At 40.9% G+C, this 15,438-nt stretch overlaps 1 protein-coding gene across 2 annotated transcripts in view; it reads right to left on the bottom strand.

The window, feature by feature from the left end:
* ARID4B (AT-rich interaction domain 4B) overlaps positions 1–15,438 on the bottom strand; it is a 131,423-nt gene that overhangs the window by 115,316 nt on the left and 669 nt on the right. For both annotated transcript variants that reach the window (XM_015419979.1, XM_015419987.1), the window contains exon 2: positions 14,713–14,775. In XM_015419979.1, coding sequence (XP_015275465.1) covers positions 14,713–14,718 — 6 coding nt within the window. In that variant the 5' untranslated portion in view covers positions 14,719–14,775. The remainder of the gene's footprint in view (positions 1–14,712; positions 14,776–15,438) is intronic.

Here is a 15,438-nt window from a genome sequence, read left to right as displayed (position 1 = left end):
GAAGGCTGCAGAGGAAGCATGCAGAAATATTTGCAAGAAATTTCAAAACGTTGATCTGAAATCACAAATCAAGGAAAATAGGGAAGAGCCAACGCCTTACCTACGAACTGCGGTGGTTTGGAGACGGAGACGGAGCGGGAAGACAAGCAAAAGAAGGAAATAACTGAATTAAACTTTACACCGTTGAAAAAGAAGAAAGATGTTTCCACGAAAGAAAAAGAAAGAAAGAACTGTATAAAACAATTTGAGAGTGCAGGCTACATAAAACGTAAGAAGCGAGCAGAACCACAGCGAGAAGTGAAGAAATTAGCTAGGAAAAAAATGATGTTTCTACCAAAGCAAAGCAACAAAGATAACAAAATAATGTGGACAGGAATGTTAAACCAGAAGAGGCAGAAATACGAATGGAAATATTCGGAGTTCAGAGGTTTGAGACATTTAATTATGGTAATTCAGAAGAAATCTTTTCAGAAGATTTGTATTATGCAATATGTATTATCCTATAGGTTAACTATCGCTATTTTCTGGATATGGTTTCACAATGATGCTTTATAAATGCTTAAATATTTAGACGGTGTGAGTAGTAACTTGACTTTTTTGTTTGTTTGTTTACTCAAGTAAAATACATGGGTTATCCCTGGGCTATATTTAAGGGTCAGTGATACTGGAAATGTTAGGACGTATTCATGATTTTGTTTTGCTAGATTTTTAGGGTATAAGGCTGCCCACCTCACCCCCCCCCAAAAAAAAATGTGTGAGCGCAAACTGTAAAATTACGGTGTAGTAAACAAGGTATTTGTCTTATGAGTAGTCCCTAAAATGTTAAGGAGGAAAGGAATTAAAATGGAGTGTTATAAAGGAATGAGAATGAAAATGGAGTGTTATTTTGAAAATACAATATAGTATATTTAAAACTTTGATTACTGGAATGGAAAGATACAATGAAGTTGTTTTGCTTAATTATCTAGAAAGTATGAGTTTTTAGGCAAAGGTTTCTGTTATTTCCATTTTCACCTTTTTTATTTTCCCCCCTTTTTTCTTTTGTTTTTTTGCACTTATATTGAACTGTTATGTATAGGAAATAAGGTTTCGTATAGGCTTAGAAGAATATGGCGCAGGCGGAATCAATTTCTGAGGATGTTTATGCTGGATAAAGGTTGTGTGGGAGATGATTTAGGTAATATCAGTGAATGAAAAGATTTGTATGGAGTGTGAAAACAGGTACAATTCTATAGCCAGATTAGAACCGAGAAAATACGGTTGTTTGTTTATCAAAATGCTTTGTTGCAACAAGAGATTTATCTTTTGTGTTTGTATGTTTGGTCAAAAAACAATAAAAAACTATATATTAAAAAGAAGCAGCAGCAATGAACTAATTTGACTAAAACACCTCCAATACTCCTATTCAATTCACTGTAAACACAATCATCTTCTTTTAAAAGACTCTTAAATTTTTAGGTAAATACATAATGGAACTGTCAAAGAATAGTAAGAAATTACTTTATACACAAAAACTACTCCAATGTTAAATTTGAAAAAGATTTTGAGTGAAGTTTTGTGCAAACTTTTCTATAGTTTGCTCTTCATTGCTGTAAAAGCAGAACATTTTTCATTATTAAAGAAGAAGCTACAAAAATAAATAAAAAGATTACAAGGCTCAATTAAGAACTCTGTCAAATATCAGTGTTTTACTACTTTCTCACAAAGTAGTTTTCCATATGTTCGTATGCATAAGCCGTTATTTATCCCCCTGAGAAACATTTCCAATTACATATTTCTGTACTTAATTTATACACTAGTACAGACATGTAAAATCTAAATATAATCCACAGAAGTAACAAAAGGAAGTCATTTATAGCCATCTCTACTGATCTGAAACAGAGGATGAAAGGAAGAAATCAATGTCAGACATCTTTTGCTATTCATCCCTGATGATAATAGGTTGGATCCTACACTTCTGCTCCACTGACACTGGTGACATAAGACCATTTTGAACTATTAGAAAGCATGTGGTGGAGGAACACTGGTGTCAGAAGAATGAAGGTGCAGGATCAGGCCACTTATTTCTTATACATGTTTCTTGCTCTGCCTAAGAAATGTCACAGAACAACTTACCACAATGGGCTTGAGTGTGAGTCTTGCAGTACACTAAAAGTACAGAACAAAGTTTGAGTCTAGTGGCACTTTTAAGACCCAACAAAGTTTTATACAAGGTGTAAGCTTTCATGTGCATGCACACTTCTTGAGATACAGTGAAAGAGATGTTCACAACCATTACATATGGCGCGGGGGGGGAGTTAGTTGCCAGGAAGGGCTAATTAAAGTCAAGATGTATAAGTAACTGGATGATAATAGCTGAGACTGGATTAAAGCATTTGGTAAAATCTGTGAATAGCAGTAAATTAGCATACAAATACAAGAGTAAATAGATGTGAGAACTGAGTATGAGTCCAGTAGCACCCCCAAGACCAACAAAGCTCAATTCTGCATAAAAGCAAGAACTGAGAGACTTAGCATGTGTAGATGCACACTTCTTAGATGCATTGGAACAGACTTCCTCAAATGTTATATATAGGTGGAGGGGGGGGGGTTAGTTGTCAGGAAGGACTAATTAGAGTCAAGATAACTGAGCAATAAATTCAGCCAAGATTGGAATAACGTGTTTGGTAAGAACTGTTTATAGCAACAAATGGGCATACAGATAATAAGAGTTAACATAAGTAGCGGAGCAATAAATACAGCTAAGATTGGAATAATGCATTTAGTAAGACCTTTAGATAGTAGCAAATTGACATAGATAATAAAAGAGTTAAAAACAGATGTGAGAACTAAGTTTAAGTTCAGTGGCACCTTTAAGACCAACAGAGTTTAATTCTGGGTACAAGTGAGAACTGAGTGACTTAGCATGTGTAGAATCAGATATCTCTGTTAAGCCCTGGGGGTTCCATTGTCCTGAGTGTTGTAATAACTTGTAATTCAGCAATGTCCCATTTCAGACCCTTTCTGAAATTCCTTTGCAATAAAACAGCTACCTTGAGGTCCCCATTGAATGCTCTGGGAGGCTGAAATGCTCTCCTACAGGTTTCTCAGTTTTGTGATTCTTGATGTCAGATTTGTGTCCATTTATCCTTTGACATAGGGTTTGACCTGTTTTCCCTATGCAGAGTCATGTAAAAATACAAGTATAGCTAAGAGAGTTAGTGAGCATCTGTATATCTCATTCTGAATAGTCCCCTCTGCGTGCGGATACTTATTTCCACAGATAGGAGGCACACTCTCCTCCAACAAGTTTTTCTACAGACTCAGGTGAGTCTGAAGAAAAATCTAAAAAGTTTTTTTTTTAAAGCCCTGGGGAGGGTTGAATTCCTCCCCTATACCTTTTGAAACGGATGCCGCAGGGATCTACTCTCAGCCCTACTGCATTGACGGTGAGACAATAACTGACTGATAGCCGGGGGAGGGGTGTGTGCAAAAGGCAGAATTGGAGCTTGGATTGGGGAGGATTCCTCCTGCAGTACAAATGGCTAACTTGTTATTTATATATTACGTACAATGTTTTATTGAATGTAAGCTACCCTGAGCCTGCGTTGCGGGGAGGGTGGGGTATAAGTTGAATAACAAATAAATTAAAAAATAGCAGGTGGTTTGGAGCCAGGCCTAGGAATAGAATTGTCCTCTCCAGGCTGGAAAATTCCTGGAGATTCTGTGGTGAAGTCTGAGGAGTGCAGAGTTTGGGGAGGGGAGAGGCCTCAGCTGGATATAATGCCACAGAGTCTACCCATTTTCTCCACGGGGACAGATCTCTGATGTCTGGAGTTCAGTTGTTAATTCTGGGGGATCTCCAGGACCCACCTGGAGGCTGGCACACCTAGGCCTAGCAGCACCCAGCCTTGATAACACCTGACTTGCATGATTCAACTAGGTCTGGCTGCTTGCTACTGTTCAACAGCAGCCACACTATGAAAGTCAGTGTAGTGTAATGGTCAGAGTTTCAGAGTCAGGTTTGCGAGACTCAGGTTTAGATCCCCATCTTGCTGTGGAAGCTCATTGGGTGATTTTGGACCAGTCACACACTTTCAGCCTAATCTGCCTCATAGGGTTGTTGTATGAATAAAAAGGAGGAGAAAATAATGTAAATTGCTTTAGTCCCCACTGTGGAGAAAGACCATAGTTTTCCTCAGTAGAAGCTGCAGGGGAAAAGAAAAGGGAAAGCTAAAGACAGAGAGGCAGATAAAGGTAGATTGGCTGTTGGGTGGGAAGGTGATAGGGATGCCAACTCCAGGTTGGGAAATTCCTGAATATTTGAGGGGTAGACCTTGGGGATGGTAGAGATTGAGGTGGGAAAGGACTTCAGACAGATAAAATACCATAGACTCCACCCTCCAAAGCTGTAATTTCCTCCAGAGGAACTACTGTTACCAACCTCCAGGTGAGGGCTGGAGATCTCCTGGAATTTCAACTGATTCCCAGATGACAGAGATCAGTTCCTCCAGAGAAAATGGCAGCTTTGAAAGGTGGATTTTATGGTATTATACCCTGCTGAGGTCACTTCCAAGCTCAAACCTCACCCTCCCAAGGCTCCTCCCCCAAATCTCCAGGAATTTCCCAACATGAAGCTGGCAAGCCTGAGAGGAACTGATCTCTCTATTTGAACAATCCATTGTGATTCCTGGAAAGTGGCTGCTGCCATTGCTGCTGTGGGGGGGGGGGACGAAGTAGGTGGGAGGCCAGGAGAGTAACAGGGGCAGAAAGAGTGATGGAGTGGGGGCAGAAAAGAAGTGACAGGCATGGAGGAGAGAGAGTAAGAAAAGGGGTCGCAGGAAGGAGAAAGTGTGTGAGAGAAGTAAGGGGAGAGGGGAAGAAGCGGGGCGGGGGATGGGATAGCCATTCCCCATCTGTTTAATTATATTGCTTTTCTACAACTAAGTAGATCTTCATACCTCTCCAGCTAAGACATCTTATTGAGTTTGTATAGCAATCTGAAACAATTCCACCACTTCCTTTCTAGCTACTCAGGTCCTAATGCTCTCCCAGCATACTCTCTGACTCCTAAATGCCCCACTGTCTACACTAACTTCTCCTGAGAAAAGTGGACCCGTAGCAATCAGTCTCACAATCACTCCCTTTTAATACCCCCAATGAGTTATAAACCAACAAAGTGTTATGGAAAGCCTTTGTAACTATTCGTAGTAACAAGAGTACTAAACTTACAGCTAATAATTGAATAATATAGCTTATAGATAATTATACTGCTACATTTTTATTAAGTATGAACATCTTAAGAACCAGCTTTCAAACAGACCTTTGTGGCATCCCTTTATCTCTTCATTAACTAAAGACTCTCACTGCTAGAAATGGTACATGAACAGATCCTTGTCTAATATCTCTGTTTCTGCAACTGGCCATTCGCAAATAAAAAAAATAGGATATTGGCATGCTTACCAAGGCAGTCCTTATATTCTGTTTAATCAGTGTTATAAGTAAGTCCTAACTACAGGAGCAGTGACCCTGGTTTTACGATAGAAAACTTTATCAGGCACTGAGAGGTAACTAACTTTACACAGACTTCAGCAAGCAGAAAGTATTTAATTAAAAAATACAGAAGGAAGAGGAGAAAAGTGCAGAATAAACTGGGTGGAAATTATTTTGCGGGGTGCCAGAGAGTTCTATTATTTAACCCCTGCTCTTTATTTATTTTTATTTCTACCCTGCTTTCCCCCCTGAATGGACTCAAAGCAGGTTTTCACATTGTTTCCCTCCTCTCTTCCTATTAATCTTCGCATTAACAACCACTATACCACATCAGCCCACTACACTACACCAGCCCTTTAATATACACATCCCTTTACCTCACAGGGTGTCTGTTGTGGGGAGGGGAAGGGAAAGCCGCTCTGAGACTCCTTTGGGTAGTGAAGGGCAGGGCATAAATCCAAACTCTTCTTCTTCTCTTCACATGAAGCCACAGAATGAGATTGCCCAGAGCTTTGAGAGTGTGCATTATCAATATACAGATGACACTCAGCTATATATTTCACTAGAGCAAACTGAAGTTGAATCCAGACAAGACAGAGATCATGTTGGTTGGGAAAGCTGATTTTCTAAAGAGACTGAATCAACATGTCCTAGGTTGCAGTCAATGTTCCCTCTAAGCTGTGGAGTCTTGTGAGCAAAAATTCTACTTTGTGAGCTACTGGCATTAAAGCTGTGAGCGAGCGATTGGGCTGCTGCATAAATTAGTCTGCTCTGGAGCCATCCTTCCTGAGCTGAGACAAAGAAAGTGTGAGCCGGAGGCTAAAAAACTGTGAGCTGGCTCACACTAACGCAGCTTAGAGGGAACACTGGTTGCAGTCACACGCGCCAGAAAAAATGGGGGGGGGGAAGTGAGGCTATTTCCTCCGGAGGAATCTGACCCACAGTTGCACGATCACACCGCCCTTTGAAGCTGCAGGCGCAGTCTGTCACTGTGTGATCAGATGCAACTGGGGGTGAGTAATGGTTTTTTTGTGCCCTTCCCCCCCCCCGTGCGCTTAAACAAGGGATCGATGAATTGCACCTCTGTACCGAGGGCTCCCTATGGAGTTTGTGATGATGCACATACTGTGAAGGGGGGAAAAAACAATGGCACGGAGTCAGGATGGCCTGATCAGACCATCCCGACACCATGAGAGTGCACTGGAGCGATCAGACATGGGAAAGTCCGTCCATGGCCTGTCGCAACCCGTTTACTACCAGATTTCCCCCAGTGTCTTTTAACTCCACTTCTGTACAGTACAGCAGAATGGGTTGCTGACAGCTGCGGGGTATTTCCCAGATGTTGTTGCCTGATCGCGCCCTTTAAATCCACCCGGCATTCGCACCTATGTCGGGTCTAATTGTGCGTATGATCACAGCCCTAGATGGAGTGATGCTGGCTTTTTCCAAACATGGTAAGAGCTTGAAGGTGCTCATGGACTCTGCCTTACTCTTTGAAAAACAGGCTGGCATGGTGGCTAGGAGCACCTTTTATCAGCTGCATCTGATTCACCAACTTTGCTACCTAAACTCAGCTGATCTGGCCATGCTTCTGTAACATCATGGTTGGATTACTGCAGCACACCCTATGTGGGGCTGCCCATGAAGACAACCCAGAAACTACAACTGGTCCAGAATGCAGCAGCCCGACTGCTGTCAGGGTCTAGCCACCATAAATGTATGTTGACCATTTTGAAAAAGCTACATTGGTTGCAAGTCTGTTTTCGAGTTCAATTAAAGGCGCTGGTTGTGATCTTTGAAGCCTTTCATGACACAGGATCCACATATTTGAAAGACTAACTACTTCCATATGTCCCTGTGCACTAACTAGAGTCACTTTGTTGGCTATCGCACCAGTTAGGGTGGCCCTTCTAGCATCAAGCAGAGCTCAGGTCTTTCCCATCATGGCCCAACTCTGTGGAATGGGTGCCTGAAGATCTTCAAGAGGCACTGCATTGCCTGCCAGTTTGCCAGGGCTTTTCTGGGGGTCTAAATGTCAGGCATCTTTTAAGGGGGGAGGGACTTGAGGCTTGCTATTTTATCTTTGGTTTTAGCTGGGGATGCTTTAACTATTAGTGTAAGCCAACTTGAACCAAGAGAAAAGCTGGGATATAAGTTTTTTAATAAATAAATAAAGCTGTTCCTTGTTTAGTGTTATAAGGCAAAAAGTACAACAGCAGAACAAATTCCAACAGTCCTAAGTGTTGATATGAATGAAAGTTATTCCTGCCTCATCATATTATTAAAGCTCTTTAACCATTCAGCCCTCTGTTCAAGTTTCTGAAATATATTTGTTTTTATGAACTCACACTGATAGTCCCAGTTCGTTCAGTAGGACAGGAGAGTAAGTACAGGAACATGGCACAAGATCATGTGTATTCTCCCCCTGATCTCGTGTACTCAATGGTAATAAATGTGACCAGTAAATCTGGTTGAAATTATTCCAAGTATACTCCTAAACTCAGAGATAACTTTAGTTAAAACTGGGTCCTCAAGGTGAATGTATTCATTTTCAGGCAGGATTAGTGTCAGTCACAATTAATGCTGAATCAGGTAGCAGAGGATGGGAAAAACCTGCAGGTAAGGGGGGGGAGACAATCCATACGTACACAGGTAGGGGGCATGAATCCTTGCAGCTCACTGCTAAATGGTGATATGCTACAAGATTATGAGATGCAACTCAAAGAACCCTATAGTCTGTAACAAATTCACATGCTTGTTTCTTTGCCATATTCCTCAATGAGTCCCAGCATCCACCTTCTTCTCCTACCACTATGTAGTACAATGAAAATCCTGCTTCCTAAAAGGAATGGAGAGAGATGATAAAGAAGGCCAATGGTGGAGTAGTCATGAAAATCTGCAAGCCGTCAAAGAGATGAGAGAAACAGTCTACAAATTTTGGCTACCTTTTGGTAGCCATCCAAAATTTGTTGTCTTCATGACTCTCTCAACTCAGAGGAGGAAAAGGGTCTTGTATGAAATCATACTGATACTAGAGGTAAGCAGGATGTTAATGATAATCTCCTCCCTCGTATCCAAGTTCAAGAGAATACCAAAGGTTCATCTATAGAATAGTGTACTTCAGAGACACTCAAGAGCACCTCCAAAGCACAGCTCATCTACAAGACGAAGACAACCTCCTCTACCCAAGTCAGCCCTGTAGCCAGGAATTTTTTTTTGTGTGTGGGGGCACTAATTAAATTAAGTTGCTCCATGGTTTCTCTCTGGGCTCCCAGGAACCAGCACTCTTTCTCCCTGCCCTCTGCTGTCAATTTTGCTGAAATCTGGGCCCAGCGCAAGGCACGAAGTGATTGCTCCAGGGTGGGATGCTCACACACACTCATATATGCACAAACACTGCACTTGGAAGATTATGCCAGGAAGGCTGGAACTTGCTGGAACTTTCTGGAACTTCAAGACTGGCTTACCAAAAAGCATTAACTTTCTCCATGATGGGAGCTGTGCAGCTGTACTTTACAGACTGCGCTGGCCAATCAAAGGCTGAAGGAAGCCAGGAATGACTCACACCAGTTAGTTCACATGCACTTCAGGAAGGTGCAGCATGGATGAATTAAAGTAATATAGAGTAAATTGTATTTTCCCAAACTAAAGGCGGAGATTGGAGAGAATGCAGTAGGGGACTTTGAAGGGTCTGCCCCTAAAGCCCCACCACTGGCTACAGCCCTGTCCCAAGCTCCATAAGACTCATGATTGCTAACAAGGGGAAGAGATTATTATTATTAATTAAATTTATAAACCGCCCTATCCTGGAAGGCTAAGGGCACTGTACAGCATAAATTAAACACGAACAATTAAAAACAATAAATAGAAGATAATACATGGTTAAAACAGATAAAACAGTATAATTCTTCCAGAGAATAGATGGTATACATTTAACTTCACTCCCATTATAGGGTCGATCACATGCTGGGGTTGGTAAGGCCAGGTGGAAGCCATGGTAAGGAACCGTTGCTGTCCTCAACTGTAGGCCTTGTGGAACATCTCCATTTTGCATGCCCTGAGGAACTGAGCAAGGTCCTGCAGGGTGTGGATGTTACTAGGTAGAGAGTTCAGGACAGCCAGACATCTTTTGGGCCAGGGATCACCAGTAAGTTTTGATCTCTCCTCTCTTCAGAGGGGCATACCGGGAGAGGTGGTCCCGCAGGTATGTTGATCCATGACTGTTAAGGGCCATAAAGGTCAAAACCAACACACTAAAGCCAATTTGGTACTCAACTTGAAGCCAGTGTAGCTGGCAAAGCACAGGTAATGTGTGCAGTCACTGGGGTGCTTGAGATAATAAGAAAATATCTGGATTCCTAAATTAGAGGTTCTCCAGCAGTTATCTTGCAACTCTACCAACATACTAGGCTCATATCAAAATTCTACAGCATATAACTTTTAAATTGTTGTACCCTGCAATTTAAATGTTTCAAAAATTTGCTAGATTTCTTCTATAAGACTGCTGATTGCCCGTCAGTCAGTGAGAAAGAACACCCCTCCTTTCCTCCGGGAAGAGTTTGGAGAGGGAAGTTGCTGTGGTTTCCTTCCCCTCCCCTGGGTCTTTTGCATAAAGTAATAGCAGCTAGATGGTGCTTGCACTTTCTGCAAAAATCTAAGCATGAAGCAATGCCTTTCCATTCCCAAATTCTGTACATGTGCCACAATGCTCGGGGGGGAGGGGACCACAGGTTGAAACAACAATAATGGCTTGGGTAGCATGCAGAACCCACACCTGTAGACTTTCAATAATAAACTACATGTTGCCTCTCAGAAATGCTCCTTGTAACAATTTCCTATAATCTGATCAGATAGCCAATCTCTTTACTTAGATTATTCTTAAAGTGCTTGAGTTTATAAAGCAAACCACAACAGTTTTATAGAAGTATTATTTTATTTTATTGCCACATAATAATTACATAAGCATGAAAAAAGTTGAAAAATAGCCAGTGGCAGGTTGGAAAGGGTGCAAAAGCAAGTATTTGTTTTTTAAAAATTACTTTCATATCCTAACAATCAAGCATCCCATAAGTATTTACTTTCTTCCCCCTTTAACTTGCTTCAAGTTGCTTCCATACTCCTGAACAAATCCCCCTTCTAGCAAACTGTGCAGAAGAAATACAGGGTTGGAAAAGTGCAGTGTTACAAAACTCTTAACTAAGTTACAGCACACTCTCTGCAAGAACAATTGAGCTTTTAACTAATGTGTGCTGCAGCCAGAAAGCTAAAGCCACTAAAATACTGTAGTAGTTCAGTTCAGGCCATTTGTATAGAAACACCATCAAGAACAACTGATAAACCTTTAAAGTGTAATATCACTAAAGACAATCCTACAAAAAATTATAGTGGCTCACTTTAAGTGCAAGTCATATGAGTGCATCTATAATAGGGGACATCATTAAGAAAATAGACTGAGATATCAAAGCAAGGGTGCTTTCAAAATTACTGTTATCATATGCCCTCATCAAAAGGAGGCTTTTAAAAGACATTTCACACAACAAATTTTTGATACTGATCTCATTTCTGCACATCTTTTTCCACATGAACATGCTGTTTGAATCCCCTGTTACTTGGGGCTTTCAACTGAATGTTCCTATGGCTAAACAGACACATTTGTGTTGGTCACTTGAGAGAATACTCACAACGAACATGCAATCTCATATAGGAAATTCATATAAGAAATGCATTACATGTGAAGTAATCCATATTTGTCCTGCATGATCACCTTAAAATATGCTAAGGAATTCTAAAAACTGCTAATTCAAGATGGGTAATCATGTTAGTCTGTGGCAGCAAAATAAAGGAAGAATCCAGCAGTGCATTAGAGAATAACAAAGCTTATTCCAGCATACACTTTCATAAGTTAGACCTCACTTCAGCAGATGTATAAAGTGTAAATCCATAAGGCTGATTAATTTATATTAAAGGTTGCAAACAGAAAGGCAAGAGGAGGAGAGATGTTTTAAATTGACCTGTCTTTGTAACACAATCCAATCAAAAGAGTAATCAATCCACTCAGACTGGGTGACAGCTAAGCTTCACCCATAAAATAAAACATTTAAAACGTAATACTGAGAAAGTTTAAAAACAAGCATTTCCCAACATAATTTATGAAACAATCAAGGACTCAATACATTTTTTAAAAAATGTAAGCGTATACTTTGAGAAGACTGCATTACAAATCAGCAGCAAAAGCACTGGTCAGTTTGGAGGCCTTATTTCCTAAATTTTTCTAAAGGTAGATGTACTAAATTATTGTACATATGACTGTTAGCAAGCAGTTATGAAGGAAATAGGTACACACCTACGTATACCAAAACAATAATAATTTGATTAAAAGAGCAATGACAAGGCAACTGCATCCTTCTATACAGGAAGATAAATTTGAATCAGTGCCTTTGATATTAGAGAAGTGCATTGTATTTGTTCCTCGGCAAGACATGGGATTCTTTAACCTACTGAAACACTCCTAAAGCCTTGCAGATTAGAAATGTGTACAGGCCAAAGGAAATATTTGAGAATTCCCATAACACATAAATTACTGCAGTAGTTCATGCTGTCTCTTGGCATACTGTGCTGATTGATCTCTGGTTATGAGAAGTATGTGATTAAAGGGGAAAGGGACAAGATATGTTTAACACCTATTTAAACATCTATTGATTCAGGATTCAACACAGTGCTGTAATTTATTAGAGTCTATACCATACATTCACTCACACAAAAGTATTAATTGTATTTAACGCAAACAGAAGCTCCTGGGGGAATATCAGTTCACATTATTAAAAGTAACTCACTAAGCCATAATCAGCACACTGAATCTTTGTTTTTACAGTCTAAGATTTCTAGATCTGACTGTGTACGATTCATGGGAGGACAAACAAAGTGTAAAAGGAAAGCTGGGAACAAAAGTGGAGTTTCTAGACATCGTCTTGAACATCAACACTGCCTCTTTCGCTTGAAGAAACAGTCAGAGCTTAGTGTATTGTTCTATAATTAATTTCATCCCAACATAGCTGAGTCCATAGAATCCATTCACCCAATTAAAATTTTTACTGCTTATTCTCATCTACTTAAGCACTACCTTCCACATCACTTTACAGATTAGGTTTACTCTAGTAATACCTTAAATTAAATTATTTTGGCTAGACAGTCTTAACCTTACAACATCACACTCTTTAAATAAAAGATATAAATGAAAGAGCTGTGTTATGTTCTGTAAGTTTAAAAACAAAGTTTTAAACAATATATTAGTTGTCTACAAATAAATGGAACCCACTTAGATTCCAAAAAAAGTTAAATAAAAATGGCAAGAGGGCATATAGTGGGTCTGGGGGTAATTTCTTCCTCTGTGTTGAACAAAAAGAAACATCTTAATAACTCACAGAACAACACTACAAGATATGCTTTTGACTAGCCAAGCTACTTATTTCTTCCTCCTGTACTCATAAGGCTTACAGCAGTGAGGATCCTCCTTTCTTTGGATTGGCAAAAGTTTTGTGCCATCTTGCCCCAGGCTGTGCATTCAAAAGAGACCAAAACTCAGTGCTAGCTCTAAGTATCTGACCACTCTTTCACTCAAGAAAAGTAAACACTTTCCAAGTATTTGGTTCTCAGAGTTCTCTAAAATCCTGTATTCAATGACTGATCCTGCATTTTTTCAATTGAAAAGTCACTTCCAATAAGAATATGAATTAAAACTAGCTTGCTATGGTGCTCAAATGCTAAACTGTCCAGTACACTCACTTCTGAAGAACAAAGTGCACCATAACTTTATTGCAAACACAAATCCTAAGAATTTTTTTAAATAGCAGTTTCATTCAAAGATTTACCTACACAAAACACAAACATGGGTTAAAATTTGTTACACAGCAAGGATGTATCACAATGTTTCCACTGATTTGCAATATCTTGTGCAGAACCGCATGGCTACACACTCAGTTTCCTGCTCTAATCACAGAACCTGATCACAACTATTTCAGCCTAACTCCCATTTCTGCATATATACAAGAACAACCTTGTATATTTTAAAATGATTACTTTCTTACTGAATGATTTAAGATTACTGCTCTCACATCATCACAAAACAACCTTAATATAAGATACAGATTTTGATACATTTTAAGAACTCACTAGTTATTCTTTCATGATGAGTGATTATTACATTGAAAGCGAAAAGACTCAAGATGAAGCATATTTACTGAAAACTCTCAATTAAATATTACGAAATATTTGATTTGATGCTATTTCTAGTGTTTCCGGCACAGCTGATGTATAACTGCAGATACGTCTACATCCTTCAAGAAAGACCTCACTCAACAGATGAAGCAGCTTACAATATTTAATAACAAAGATGGTAGACAGTGCATACCATTCAAGTATTCAACAATATTCCTTTTTCAGTTATTCAAAAAGTGCCTTTAACACGATTTTTTTAAAGCCAAAGAATCAGATTTATCACCATACAAGAATCTCATGAAGGGCTCAGTCTGGATGTTTAAATAATGTTCTGTACAATGTCATGTGTTTATTGTCTGTGCAAGCTTTAAAGTAAGGAATATAGTATTCCTAATGGTCATTTCAACACATGTACAAGTAAAATTAATATTTTTGATAACATCTGCATATGTCATACTGTCAGTGATTTTCAGATAAGGAGAACATGTCATGTGAATACTCATCCTATGCAACAGTTTAAAGTATTTGAAAGTGTTTTGGGGAAAACGTCTTTCTACACCTTGTAAGCAGTTTTTTTACTGCAGACATTATAAAGACACTTCCAGAAACACAGGATTATTAATTCAACATGACTGAAATTAAGGGAAAGTAAATTAACCTCATTTGAGAAAAGCTCAACTGCTTTAAGGGAGCCTTTCCATTCCGACTTCATACTTTCCAAAGAAGAGCAAGTGACCCCTATTCCCCTGCCAAACTACTAAGGCCGGGCCAGGCAGCCATGTCCTTTTCCTTTTGAAAGGGTGTTGCAGAAGAAGTCCAGAACAGAGAATTTACCATGCGCCGTCAGCACAGCGTAAATACGAGTTTACAAAAGCCAAGCCAAGGAACAAGCCTTCAGTTCAGCATAGCAGCCTGCGGTCTAAATCTGGATAAGCCTTCAAGCCTCACACCAGGGAGCAGAGCTAGGGGTAGACCTAACTCCCCGCGGGTCCCCATTCCGCCACCCCCACCGACGAGCGATTTTACCTTCATTATGAACTCGGGCTGCAGGAGAAAAACCCGAAAGAGGTTGAGCCGCCGAGGCTGGACCTGAAATGTAAAACAAAGCGCTGAGCCACCGCACCACCCCCTTTTCACCGGGGCGCGCTCTGTATGCGTGTGCGTGTGTGTGGCGGGGGAGAAAGGTTCTGCAAGCGCTTCCCCCTAGATCTCCTCCAAGCACCCACCGCTCTCCTTCCCTCCACATACACCTCCGTCCCTCTTCTCCCCTCCGGCTACAGCAGCCGCTTCCTCTCCGAGCCTCACACACCGCGGCTCGGCTCCCCCCCTCCGTCGCTGCCTTTGACGCCATTTCTGTCAGAGGAAAACCTGGCCACAACAACAACCGCTTCTTGCCCCCCCCCCCCCCCCCCCCCGCCTGTAAAACCCCTCTCCGGGGACCGCCTGGGAGCAACGAGCCCTTCTCCCCCTCCGGCTCCCTGGGAGTGGTTCCTCTCCCTGAAGTAAATCGGGGGAGGGGAAAGAGATGAGGAAAAGGAGCAGGTGTGTGTGTGGGGAAGGGGGTGCCCAGCCAGGACTGAGGCGCTCTCTCATCCATACAGAGACACACTTCCCTGCGGGAGGGGAGGCTTCTCCATTGTACTAGGACAAGGAACGAAGATGGGGGCGGCTCGGCAAGGCCAGCGCTCTTCTTCTTCTTCTTCTTCCTCCTTCCTCGTCGCCGCCGCCGCCGTCCCTCCCGTCCAGTCCCCC

Source organism: Gekko japonicus, unplaced genomic scaffold, assembly GCF_001447785.1.
Source record: "Gekko japonicus isolate JY-2015 unplaced genomic scaffold, Gekko_japonicus_V1.1 scaffold315, whole genome shotgun sequence".
NCBI lineage: Eukaryota > Metazoa > Chordata > Lepidosauria > Squamata > Gekkonidae > Gekko > Gekko japonicus.
Note: the sequence above shows the minus strand (reverse complement) of the source record. Positions and strands in the feature narration are given on the sequence as shown.